This window comes from Pipra filicauda, unplaced genomic scaffold (genome assembly GCF_003945595.2).
Source record: "Pipra filicauda isolate LSUMZ 115617 unplaced genomic scaffold, ASM394559v2 scaffold345_size814242_pilon, whole genome shotgun sequence".
NCBI lineage: Eukaryota > Metazoa > Chordata > Aves > Passeriformes > Pipridae > Pipra > Pipra filicauda.
In genome coordinates, this window is record NW_024104471.1 from 292,629 (window position 1) to 306,488 (window position 13,860).

General features: G+C 38.2%; 1 protein-coding gene across 3 annotated transcripts in view; it reads left to right on the forward strand.

Moving 5' to 3' along the window:
- The window catches only part of FAR1 (fatty acyl-CoA reductase 1), a 36,838-nt gene extending 27,196 nt beyond the window's left edge, over positions 1 to 9,642 (forward strand). For 2 of the 3 annotated variants that reach the window (XM_027714508.2, XM_039384293.1), the window contains exons 10-12: positions 2,423 to 2,552; positions 4,538 to 4,665; positions 6,662 to 6,967. In XM_027714508.2, coding sequence (XP_027570309.1) covers positions 2,423 to 2,552; positions 4,538 to 4,665; positions 6,662 to 6,824 — 421 coding nt within the window. In that variant the 3' untranslated portion in view covers positions 6,825 to 6,967. Of the gene's footprint in view, positions 1 to 2,422; positions 2,553 to 4,537; positions 4,666 to 6,661 lie in introns of all 3 variants that reach the window. The other variant, XM_039384292.1, reaches the window with a different exon arrangement.
- Positions 9,643 to 13,860: the final 4,218 nt, after the last annotated feature.

Here is a 13,860-nt window from a genome sequence, read left to right on the forward strand (position 1 = left end):
GGAATACGGTGCTACTGAACTTAGAAAAATTAGTCTGCCAGAGCTACACAAGTGTCCACTAAATGACACCCACTGCTGACATCTCTGAATGAGAGGCTGGTGACAGCCTGCTTTTTTTCCCCCCCTCAAAGTGTGAATTTAGTGTAAACTATCACTGAGAAAGTTAGTCCTCTCCTGCCAACTCTGTAATTAATTGAGCAGCTGAGAGAATGTGGAGACATTTGATTCTTCTGGCTGATATAGAAAGAAACTAACCCTACAAAGCAAAACAGTTTTTTTGCTTGATGAGTTAAAAATCTGCAGCTGAGGTAGAACTTTGGTTGGTTGGTTGGTTTGGGTTTTTTTTGTTATCAGCTCAGCTAAGCTAAAGGTTATTCTTTGCACTGGTTTAAATTCAGTTTAGTTTTTGTTTATAGAAAAGAGTGAAAACTAATGTCAGTGGCCAGTAACAAGCTCCTAATGTACACTTACCTAATCAGATATTCATCTGCACTATTAGTATTTTGCAGGGGCACAAGTTTTCTTAGACTGCAGTGGTTGAAGCATTTTAATCTGGAAAAGCAGCTGCATTTTAGCATAAGAACACAAACTGGGAAAGTTCAAAAGGGCAAGTTAAGTTAAATAATCTTAAGACTGTCAGTGGACAGACCTCTGCAAAAAGTCTTAAATGCCATTTGGCACTATTTTTACCCAGGCCTTTTTGCTATGAGGTCTTTCTGACCGGTGAGATCTTTGCTTTCCAGGTTTCAAGTTGTTTTCTTATTTTTTTTTACTTAATTAACATGCCTTTTTTTTTTTTTTAAGTTCAGCTTAGTCTGGATAGCACAGGATATGTTTTGGATGCAGATTCTATATTCCTAATTATTTTTGCATCAGAGGAGCTCTGGTCCAACTCAGCCCCCACTGTTGCCACCTTGCCCAACTGGTGAAATTATAAGCAGATTTTTGAAAGCATCTAGAGATGCCTATTAATAAAATCAGCTGAATACAGTTTGAATACAGTTCTGAATTACTCTGTAAATAGATTCCTATGGGGTTTAAGGAAAAATACTTACTTTTTGTGTTTTAGAGATACAATAATTTTTCAGTAGCCTTGGTGATTTGTATTACTCTATTCCATGAGAAGAAAAAGAGGAAATTTTAATATACCCTTAGATACTGAGATACCAGCTGCTAGTGACAGTAGGGGACACTAATGTGATGCAAAGTACTTTCTTTAGGAGATTTTCTGGGACAATGTACTATATCCCTTCTACAAGTAGGAATGCATCAAGGCAGCTTTCAGGGAAAAATCAGTTGGTTTCTATTGCTTCTATGAACTTTATTGAACAAAATTTACCTTTGGAAAGCAATTTCCTGTTATTGCTGGATTCTGCTTTCTTTGCCACCCCCCATATCACTCTGTGCTTAAAATGCTCAGTGTGTCCTGCTATAAGGATCAAATTGGAAGCAGTTTTCCATTTCTGCAAGATGGATATACCTTTGAGCACCTGCAGCAGGAATTTAATAGCACTAGGTCACGTGGTACTAGTTAGTACTTACTAAAATTGAGTCTCTAGCACTGTGATACTTGAAACAGTTTTCTTGTCATAAATGTGGAAGCTTTGCATCTGAGAGACGACTCACATTATATTTTGGGTCCACTTCAGGTGGTATGATCAAAGAGAAACTTGCCCAAATTGATCCTTATAACATAATTTCTCTGTACTCCAAGTGATGGTTTTGTAGACTTGCTTTCTCTGCATAATAAGGGATGATGGAAGGTATTTCTGCATGTTTTGAAGTAGCACAGAATGGTCATGTAACAGGATTTGCTATGATCTGTCTGTGCCCTTAAATATTTTCCTGCCCTTTGCTGCTGATGGTTTTAAGCCTTGATCTCTTAGTGACAATTTTGTTCTGTTACAGAGCTCTGGTCTTGCACAGTATACAGAAAGATCAGGGAAACTTCCTGCCTTGTTTAAAGTTGTCCTGCACAGATGTTCTGCACTGTGCAATTTGAGTCTTTCTTCAAGTCAGATTGTTCAGTACAATCAGATATTCCAGTGTGCTGAAGGGAAAAGTGTTCCATCTCTGTGTCCTAAACTAAGAGTTACCAACAGAAGACAACATATTTTTTCCCCCTAATAGAAAAGAAGAGGTGGTAACATACTGTTGCACTGGGAATTAGGATTAGGAAAAGAGATCTGTCTGATAATTTCTGATTTTGTGTAAAGATCCAGCAGCCAAAGTCCACTTCAATACTATGCAGAAATATCCTGTTGATCTTATATAATGTGCTTTAAGTACAGAGCAAGATGGAATATGTTATCACAGAGGTATGGGGTTGTAGGGTAAAAAATTTATAATCTTACTGTCTGTTTTACTTGTTTGAACTAATCTTTACCCCTGTAATCTGTCCATTCCATGCCTTGGACTGTAGGATGATGAAAACAATAACACGTCTTCATAAGGCCATGATGTTGTTAGAATACTTTACAAGCCATTCTTGGACCTGGAATAATGAAAATATGACTATGCTGATGAACCAGCTAAACCCTGATGACAAAAAGGCAAGTAGCTGTGTGATGTGGGCATGGAGACTGAGTGAAATATAAGCTTATTAATGGAAGATTGAATAAGGACTTGATCTAGTAATGCTGCTCACTGTAGTGTGGAGCTAACCTAGCACAAACTGGGCACTGGAGATTCCATTGTGATCCTTTCAGCTGTGCCAGGGCTGTGTTACAAGCTGGATCAGGGATGTGGTCAGAGATGAGGAAGGGCAGGACTCCCATGAAGGGGGCCTGATATAAGAGTGGATTGTCTTTGGAGCCAAGCTGTTACCTTTCTACCTGCCTCACAAAATAAAACAAGGCTTTACTTTTTTGACCGCTGCCTCTTGTCTGAGGAACAGGAGGTGTGTCTTGAGGTACTTTTTTGCTTGTTTTTAAACCAGTAACAAATTTCATATACCCTTTGCATGCGTTGGCCATAGAGCCACATGTGTTCAAAGAAATTTAAGTTCTCATTTCTTTCTGAAGCACACTCTTGCTGTGTGACTAAAACTGCCCCATGCAGGGGGAGAAGTGAAACAAGTGGAATGACAGTCTGTTGAGGAAGAAGAAAAACTGATGTTTGGAAGAAGGAAAACCAATCTCAAATTAAGTGTAGCAGGTTGTCCCCGGCTGGATAGCAGGTGCTCACCAAAGCTGCTCTTTCACTTCCTTCCTCAGCTGAGCAGGGGAGAGAAAATATAATGAGATAAGGGCAGGGAGAGATCCCTCACCAGTTACTGTCATGGGCAAAACAGACTCAGCTTGGGAAATTAGTTTAATTTATTACCAATCAAATCGGACTAGGATAATGAGAAATAAACCCAAATCTTAAAACACCTTCCTCTACCACTTCCTTCTTCCCAGGCTTGACTTTGTTCCCAATTTTCTCTACCTTCTCACCCCACAGTGTCTCAGGCCCCCCCAAATAAGTTTAATCTTCCCTTTATCTGTGGCTTTGTTGGTTAATCAGCTGAATAAAAATCATCATTTACAGTTCTGAACACTCAAATTCCGTTTTGCATTGGAACAGTTTTGTCATTCTTAAGCTGTCTTTCCTATTGAACTGTTTTTCAGAATCAGTTCTGTAGTTATTTTGAAGAAAAGCTGCCAAATTTCTAGATAAACTGCCTAAAAGTAAGAAATATAATACCTTTTGATGATTTTTTTTTTTTGTGTGGAAGGTACTTCCACCCCTTCCTGCCCTCTGGTCTCTTCCCAGCAACTTGAGTTCAGGAAAAGTTTCAAAAACAACACCCCAGAGCTTTGGACTGTTCATGTTTTCAGATAGCTGAATTGTCAGTGAGATGTGCATACAGCAAGAAAGAATTAGTGGAAATAATAACTGAACTTTAACATTCTTGCTATGATGATGTGTTATGAAAAATAAAGTTAGAGGGATTCCAGTAACAGAACTAAAAGGCTGTTCAGCATGAATGTATTTTATATGACTAGAGGTGCACCTGACCTTTAACTTGCAAACAATGCTTATTACAAAGAGGAAACTTGAGTTGTGAATTTATCACAGTAACTTCCTCTGCTGAGGAAGACACTTGTATGGTTGTCCTTAAAATTTAGCTGTACAGCTCTAAGCACAGCTAGAAGAACCCTTCATTTATCAAACAGTGAACCTGGCACAGAGCATAACAGAATTATTTAGTTGCCTAAAAGTAAACAACATAATGGAAAACAGTTTTTAGAGTGGAATTCCTTACAGAGAATCGAAATGGGAAAACAGTTCACTTGGAAGTGGAGTGAAGAATGTTACTGCTGAGGAGGGAAAATAAGGCATGAAATGGTTGAAATTTGAAAGAGATGATCTAAGAAGCTGGTGGTCAAGTCAGAAATGGGATCTAAATCTGGATCATTCTTAGGATTAAGGATAGGATAAGTTTCTTGCATCGAAGACAAATTGGAATTATCTGGAATAAAGACATTTATTTTCCTTTATATAACAGGCGAATTTTTAGGCAACTAACAGTGAAAGCTTTTATTTTGTGCAGATGTTTAATTTTGATGTTCGACAACTACACTGGGCAGAATACATGGAAAATTACTGCATGGGAACAAAGAAATATGTGCTGAATGAAGAAATGTCAGGCATCCCTGCAGCTAGGAAACACTTGAATAAGTAAGTATAATTTTTTATTTTCCTCTGTTTATATTCTCTGTGTCTTCCTACCTTTATCCAGTTTCGCTTTTCCATGTTATGACTTAGTTTTTCTTTGTAGCACCTATTGGTCCTCCACAATTCTTCTGTTCCAGTCCAGTGGTCTGGAACATTCTCTAAAGAAGTTTTGTTTGTTGATCCCGAGTTGCTCTCAGTATTATTAGTTACAGTGTTAGTCTGGGATTATGGTTGTAGCTCTGATCACTGGTGTGTAATGTAATCCAGGTTTCTGATTTTACCCAGGTATCTTTTGGAAGGTAAAAAGGTACACGGTTACACAGGGTCAGAAGAGCTTGTTCAGGAGGTTTAATAGAACAATAGTTATTTCTTCTGGAAATGTGACCTTTTGAAGCTGAGTAAACAGGCAGAGACTCTCCACTTCAGGGCAGGACACTGATGTTGGTGCTCTAAGACAGCTTCCCTTAGCCTTTCCTCTGTGGCTTAATTCCTCCAATTTGAGTGGGTTGCTGCTGTCCAGAATTTTACTACCACAGTTGCCCTTGTTTTGTTCTTGGCTGATTCATAAAGGCAGTTGTAGAATTTCTGATTTGTCTCTTTTAAGAGTGGAATAAAAGTAATTAATCTTGTTCTGCAATACTACATCATGTCTGCTACCCTGATAGCACAAAGAGAAACAATCTAGGTCATGACTTGTGTTGTCATTCTAAAGACAAGGATTTGCAGTTGCAGAGTGTTTTGATGTGTGCTAAAATCACAAATACACTTTTGAAAGATGGTATCTCTGATAATGGTGGGAATAGTTCAAGAAGTGTCCTCTTCTGATTTCTTTTTTTTTTTAAATAATTTAGGTGCTGTTAAAAAGTGCATAGGAGTTATCATATAGTTGCTATTCTTTGTACAAAGGATCATATTGAAAATAACATGAGAAATAATCTTGTACCGGAGCAGCATCTGGTTGCCCCAGCTCTCAATTTATAAGTGGATTTCTTTGCAAGAGGTTTAGATTCTAATATATGTTTACTCTGAAGTATTAATTTGATCTCTTGTTACCATCTAGGTCTTAACTCTAATCTGAATTTGAGGAGTCCACCACTTTAGTATTGACCAGATTTGGCAGCCTAGGGAAAATGTTTCTCTAGGATAGATTTGATCCTCAGATAGAAAAGGGGACTTGGCTTTTGTAACACAGAAATTTAAACTGGTTTTTTTTCTGCAAATAAAGTGTGTAGAGGAACATAGCCCACCTGTAAAACAAGAGCAGTATTTCCTTAAAAAGAACTGCCTTTAAAACACAAATTGTCATGATCTGCTGAGCCACAGAGATTGCTCTGTTTCTAAGAAATCTGAGCAAATTCTGGTTGCTGTTTGTCTTGAAGCTTTCATCTCTATATGTGAGAAGCTTGCTTAAAAATCACAGTTGCCCTAGAAGGTCACTTAGTTTCTCCTAATCTTTAAATATATTTCCCTGAGAACTAAGGAGTTTAAAATTGCAGTGAAGATTCCAGATTCTGTGGCTGGAAATGTGTCTGGAAAATCCGATGAGTTTTGTTTGATGGAGTGTGGTGGTGGTTTTTTTGTTGTTGTTGTCAACAACAGCAGTTGGAGTTACTTCTACATGTATATGAAGTTCTAAATACGTGGTGGGGAGGAAGGAAGTTTGTAGTGTAAATATTTCCTAGCTTTTGGCAGGGTAAGTTACCATGTCTGTGACCTTGGCTTGAAGAGGTTTCTGTCGAGCAGCTATAAAGCAGAAGTACATGTGGTTGGCTCCAGGGCTGGCTCTGTTCCTTATTTTTCATTCCATTCCACTTTTCAGCAGTGAGAAACCTTCTCTGTTTGGTCCTTCACTTATCCACTTATATTACGAGTTGCGTTAAGTGAGTGATGAATCTTGGGATGAACAGATTCTACACTAGCAGTTAATTTTTAGTGTGTCCTTTCTTCCCTCTGAGTCCTGGTACCTTGGCTCTTGATTATTCCTTTTGTTTTTCCCCAGGTTAAGGAACATCCGCTATGGCTTCAACACAATCCTGGTGATCCTGATCTGGCGCATCTTCATCGCGAGGTCGCAGATGGCGAGAAACATCTGGTACTTCGTGGTTAGTCTGTGTTACAAGTTCCTCTCCTACTTCAGAGCCTCCAGTACTATGAGATACTGAAAAAGAGAAATTTAGCATTAGGACATCTATGCATATGGTGGTCTAACTGCACAAAACCTGTAACATGTAGTCATCTCACATTTTGTAAAAGCATAATTTCATCTTTTAATTGGAGTGCGAAATAAACGGTATGGTATCTGTAATGTTAGTTGTGTACCTTCCTGGAAACAGAGGAAATGAAATGGTCAAGTGCCAGGTTGAATTGGCATTAGACAAGCATTTGGGTAACTTTAACTCTTTGGCCTGGGGAAAACATATTAGACCACTGACCAACATAACTGTGCAATTTGGAACGTGTTTGATTGAAATCTGCCTTAACATGATTTTTTTTTTTCTTTTAAGTTTTACTCCACATTGAGCAAGATAAATATTGACTTAGTAGATACTAGATGCTGTAGACCTATTTATTTGAAATTCTTCTAAATTACAAAGGGTTTTGCAAGTTGAAAAAGTGTATAAATGATGGTGGATCTCCTGAAATAAAAATTGAGGACTTTCGTAATTTGTCTTTACGTTTTGCCACTTCTTCCCTTCTCCTCAAAGTAGGGGTGCAACAATGGTGCCTCCTTTGCTTTAAAAGAAAAAAGAAATTAAAAAGTGAACCAACCTTCTTTATTTACTGAAGGGCCTTTTGTACAATCCGGGCCTCAGAATGCACTTGGTGATTCAGTTCTATGCTTGAAACTGGCTGTGTCCAACTTGCATTTATGTTGGCATGAACAGTTTGCTTCTCTGAAAGCAGAATTGATTCTATCATTGAGCAGATAAAAGGAAATGTAACCCTGAGGGGCGCAAATAAAGTCATTGACTGTCCTCTTTTTAATGATTTTTTTTATTGGGAACACAGAGCCAGCACTTGATTGTTACACTTCTGACTTCAAAGGGTAAATATAATGGAAAGCAATTTATTATGCTTAGTTGCTATTTATATTACTGGTAATAGTAGCTGGAAAACTATAGACTTTCATTAAGAGATATACCTGTTTTTAAGTCGTAAGCAATGTTAGCAAATACTTTATGAATTAACAATTTTTTTAAATCTTTGAGCTATGAAATTTGATGCATGGACAACACCAATGCTCAAGCACACTTTCCATCCCTGCCCTAGTGAACCTCATCATACTGGGCAAGCAGAGTAAGATGCACCTTGCTTCAAAATGAATAGATGTTAACAGTTCTTCCATCCGTCTTTTAACTTAAATTATCAGGTTTAAATCTGAAGAAATCTGGGGGTTTTTTTTCTGCATGTTACTTTGTTTCAGTAGGGAAAACGTCTGTAAAAATGGCAAGTTGTAAGAAAAGATTGAATCCTTGTTTCTTTAATCCAAGGCAATACATGAAGTTCCCTTTAAATTTTGGTTGCACAGCATTTGGTTTGAGAACACTGTAGTGTTCCTCTAATTGATGCACTGTCCAGCACCCTTGCCCAGTATTTGTTCATTAAAATCACTTTATACTGATGAATTTGTTCTTGAATCTGCCTGGAAAGGCAAATAATGAACTTAATTACACAAGAACTACATTATGCTTGCCCTTGGTAGCTTTTTGTCCTATTTGAATTAAATATATAAAGAACTTATTTTGCTATTTTTCTGAAAACTCTTACTTTAAAGAGAACACCTTTCCTGCAGGTGTATATCTCATTTTGAAAAGATAATGGCTTCCTTGTTGAAGCTAAATATTCTGTAGTAAGTAGTTAAGCTGTAATTCCTTTTTAAAATGACCTGTGTATATATAAAGCTAGTGGTGAAAAGCCTAAATGGTCTAGGACCACACCTTGTGTGAGAGACCTCTGATTGTGGCTGAAAATAAAGTAAGGCTTCTGTGCTTGAAGATGTTACACTTTAACAAATACATTAGGTGTATTACAGTTTTAGTTGCCTCCCCAAGTATCTTACTAGCCCTGGAAGTATGCTTAAGCATTCCTGAATTGTAGACTTTTTTCAGAGGTGCTTACTGTCCAATTACACCCCTTGTCCCATGATGGCACGTGGCTGAAGTTTGCAAAAGACAAGTACATCATATTGTGGAAGTTATTCTGTGAAACAATTCTTATGAAAACTTATGAATTTTGGTTGTTTATAAACATTATGATATGATACTTTTAATGTTGATTTGTTAATACTGAGAACTATGAAGCCAATGAACTGCTTATTTCTGGTCTAAAACACTGCTTAGAAATCTAGTCTTTTGAATAAGTAACAAAGAGAAGGATTACTTTAAACATAAGGATATTTAACCTCTACTCTTTAAATATTTGCCAATTTAGAAACCCATTTTTTCCCCTTTTTGGAGACTGTTGTTCTGTGCCCTGTTGGTATCTTACACGATTTCATCAGTCATCCTATTTAGCTGCCAGTAGATTCAGTGTCACATTTATTACACTGGTTTTGTCACTTCCTGTGGTCAGTCTGTGAAATTCTATCTGAAGCTCTTGGTTTTTTCCCATATCAGGGCCTTGTCCTCTTGCAGTTCTTCACACAGTGTTTGCACATAATGGATGTTGGTCAAAAATATACTGGAACTATATTTTGGTACATGGAGCTCGACTCACTGTTTTGACTTGCAAGTTACAGGAGGGGTATCAGTTGGTTAATAGGAAGAAGATCAGACTGAAACAACATTATCACTTAACTGTTACTGGTATTTAAATTTGGGACCAGGAAAAAAAAAATTACATTTTCCTGTAATGTTCTTCTCTGCTGTAGGAACATGTTTGGAAACAAATGCTAAATCTGTGAGCTTTTATAAGACATAAACAGAAATATTGGGTGCCTTTGTTTGTAAACCAAAAATAAACAAATCCCTTGAAAGTGTTGTTGCAGTGTTGGTTGTATCTTTTTGTGCGTTCAGTCTAATTTGTGGAAAATAACTGGATAATGTAAATGCCAGCTTAATATACATGAACCTGCCCTTTGTGAGAAACTATGAAGTTCACGACTGATTCTGCATTTAAAAAAAAAACCAAAAAACCCCAGAAAAACCTTCACAAGCACAAACCAAAAAAATAAACCACACACCCCCACAGCCCCCCAATGGGGGGTGATATCAAAACACAGGGTGAGATTTGCCTAGTCATGGTGACTTTTTTGTCTGTTAGCTACTTTTCTCCTTGCTGTCACTGCTTGTTCATTTGTAGCCTTAGTTTCAAATTTACCTAAATAGCATAAACCATCTGCTTTTTCATATGGTTTAAAAGGGTACTGTGGTTTTACAGAAGCTTTAGGATTAATATTTCAAGGAATCACAAGCAACTATAGTTATTTATGGCATCTACATTTTGTGGTGAGGGAGTGAAAGGTAGCATTAAGTTAATGCATCACCAAAATGCCTTGGTTTTTTTGATTTTTACCTTAATTTCTTGGAATATCCAGATTTCATGGATTCTTCCTCCTTTTATCAAGAACACAGTTCTAGAGATCATGCATGATCTGTAAGCAGTGGTTTGGGGTCTGACAGCTTTAAGCATAACCTTTCCTTTAAGACTAAAACCACCAGATACAGATGTTTTTTGTTGGTCTCAAAGATTCATAAGTGGAAACAAGGAACAAAAACGTTTTAAGATGTTGTGTCCCTTATGTCTTGTGCTCTTGAACATTTTACCCTTTCTTCATAGCACAGTATTACATCCTACATTGTTCAGAAACAAAGAACAGGTTTATAAAGGTAACTTGGATCTGAGGAGCACCCTGCACCGAGCTGGGAGGTAAAACCTTGATACTATTTTTACTTGTTTCCTGATGTGCTGAGCAAACGTCAAAACAGAAATGCAGAAAAGTCACCAAAGAAGTGCTGCTCTGGAGAAACGTAAGTGAATTGCTTTAGGTGTGTTCTTGTTGTTTGCCAATCTTTTTGTGCTGAAGCATGTGCAGGTTTTGTGTAGCCTGGAGGCATTCGCTGTGGTTTGAGTAAATCTCCAGGAAATGTGAAATAGCTCCAGTGGAGCTGATAGGAATTGTCTGCTCTTATTTTCAATACGTGCCGTACCATCAGAAATTGAGAAGGGAAGGTTGACAGGTCTCACTTTTCACTTTAAATTCTAGGTTTTCTTCCTCTCTTCTGGAGCATTCTTCAGAGTTTCAGACCACTCTGTCCTCCTTTCTGCCTGCAGATGACTGAGTTAAAGGTTGTGTAACCAAACTGTGAGCTGCTGCTCTGCCATCTCGAACTAAATTTAACCCTGCTTCCACTTTCAAGATATTTATAAACACTTCCCTCCTCAGTGTTATCTTAGTACTTTTCTTCAGTGCAGAAACTCTGGCTTTCCCTGCTCTGCAACTAATATGACTCACTGATAGTTAATTAGTAATTATGCAACTGTCTTTTCTGGAGTATGGAACAATGACAGCTTTGAGCAGCTTTTATTCTTACTCTGGGAAGCAGGAGAAACCATGACTAATTGGTGAAAGCAAAAGTTCCAACACATTAATGCAGTGATTAATACTGGAATGCTTGGAGCCATGGGCCCTAGGTAGGGTGAATGGGACTTTTTACTCTTGATTCGATTATAACCATTAACTGCAAGTGTAGTAGTTATTACCAGAAACCTTTAATCTCATTCTGTTTGAATTGTTATACCCTTCAGGACGGTAATTCTGTAGGTACTACCACTTCTGAAAGATTCCTGTCCTGACATGGAGAAGCAAGGCCTCTTTTGCTTCTTAATGAGCATATGAAAAAAAATAAACTTGCCGTAGATTCTTTGAAATGAAAAAATTATAACCACCACTCTACTTACAGTTTTCTGGGGTGTACAATGAACATTAAGTCTTAAATTGCCCTGGCCTCATATGGTTAGAGGTTGTGCTATGTCCTCTGTGTGTCCCATCTCTTCTGTAGAAACAGCAATCCAGTCCACCACCAGCAGAAAGTAGTTATGGTGTTCTTGTTTTAATCAACAACCATCTGATTCACCATTTAAGTGAAAATGATTCAGTATTTAGCCACTATTAACTTTCATGTATCATGTCAGCCTTAATGCAGATTCAAGATGGCATAATTGAATATTTTTATCTTTATGAAACTCAACAGCTCATCCTTTCCTTCGTTCCTGATGAAATTGTCCTAGAACTGGATGTCCAGGGACACAAATAGTTATGCTTGCTTGTTTTAGGCACCTAACTTGGGTGGAATTCAAGAATCTAAAGCTAGGAGACTTGATTTCCTTCAGTATACAGCTTTCTCAGTATGATTCAGAATCATAAGGCAAAAGCTTAAAATAAGCAGAGTCTTTGCAAAAGCAGTCACGTTGTGGGGGGAGAGAGAGACCTGTGGAAGTAAAAGGAAATGGTTAAACTAAGGGAGAAGCAGGGTGAATATGCTTAATATTAGTTCTCATGTTATGTATGTGGAATTGACTCTGTATTGGCAGTGTGTTGTGTCCTGTGGTTCTTGGTTTGCAATGTATGTAAAGCTTGTGGTCCAGGCAGATAAATCAGACAGCAAGTTAACTCTAAGGGAGCAGGTGTGTCAGCTGGCTCTTCTCACTTACTGTGCTCTCCTTATTCAGCTTGCAGATTCGGGTCCAGTTTGGAGAGGCACAGCAGCTAAAGAGCTGTTTGGAATATTGCTGATAGTGTGAAAGTTTGTGGAGTCTGTGGAAGACGAAGTTGCTGCCATTGACAGGATGGAAGTCTTGCAATTAAAGTTACTCAGCCTAAAGTGCACGTTAATTGCTCCCGTGAACAGACTCGCAATCTGTTCAAATAGGCTTTAAAAAATGTCTTGTACCTTAAAGACGTAATTAGTTTTGAACAAATTAGGCTAGAACAAAAGGACTTGATAGGTGCTGTAAGTTCTTAGCAGGAAGAATGGAAACTTTGTGATCCACTTGGCTGTGATGTACAATTTCTTGCTTCGTGTTCCTTCAAGGACTTTTTATTTGATATGCTTAAGTTTTAAGTTGTATTATTAACTCAGTTAAGTGTAATTCTCCAATATGTGAAGTGACTTTTCCTTTGAGAGAGACTAGTTGGTTTTTGTTTGCCTCTGTCTTTCAAATCCATCTTACCTTTCCTGTTTCGTAAGGGCCCTGCCAATTTAGGTCAGAAACCTGCTATTTGCTGCATGGTGCACACAGCTCATAGTTTCAGAGTCTTGTGCCTGGTAATGGGGGTAGAGATTCAACTCTGCTTCAGGTCAGAGCAGCAAAACCCTGCTGAAGCTGTTGGGCTTTCCCTTGGGTGACTGAGTTAACAACACAGGTAATTCTGTTCATTCACCCTCCTCCAGGCCTGCAAGGGAAAGAGCTCTCTTGCAGAGACAACAGTGAGGGACCCAGAAAGGGATTTCTCCCCAGCATTCTGTTTTGTTTGTTTGCCTATAATCACCTACTTAGCACAATCTAGTGTAGGACTCCTAATAATCACCTTTTTCCTCTGTATCAGTGGCATTCCAGTAGGCTGCTTCCATGTTTAGGTCTTGGCTTTCATCTCCCCTTGCTGAAGAGGCTTTTTAAAAAGGAAGACCAGAGCTCTGGATTTAAGTGTGCTTCGGTAAGTTCTGGTATGTTTGGAGTGTTTTATGGAGTGTTAGATTGCACTGAGCAAACCTTTGTTTTAATCCCCACCCCGGATGCCACCACTGGTGCCTCTGCTCTTGCCACCCACCCAACTTGAGTCGAGACAAAAGATTGTACACTGCTGGTTGTAAATAATTCATTGGTGTCAGGCACTGTAGACACCAGGGAAAATGCCACTTTGGTTTTTTAATACTATTAAATTCTAATTCTTGGAAGCAAACATAAGGCTTCTAAATTTGCCTGTGATAACACACTTCAGTCTAAATTATGCACCTACAAGGTTAGTGGGGAGAGCACGTCTCACTACTTCTCAATCCAGGTGTGTGGTTTTAAGTCACAGCTAATCTCTCCTTGTCAGTGACACCTGTGGTTTTCCTCTGTTAAATATTTGATTTGGAAAGAAAAACATGCAAGGTAACTTCCACTCTTTGTGACTCCAATTTAAAACCAAGTCTATCCATTTTTAATAGGAATGTGCTGCGCTTAGCCCAGTAAGTCACCTTTTGGATAGGTTAG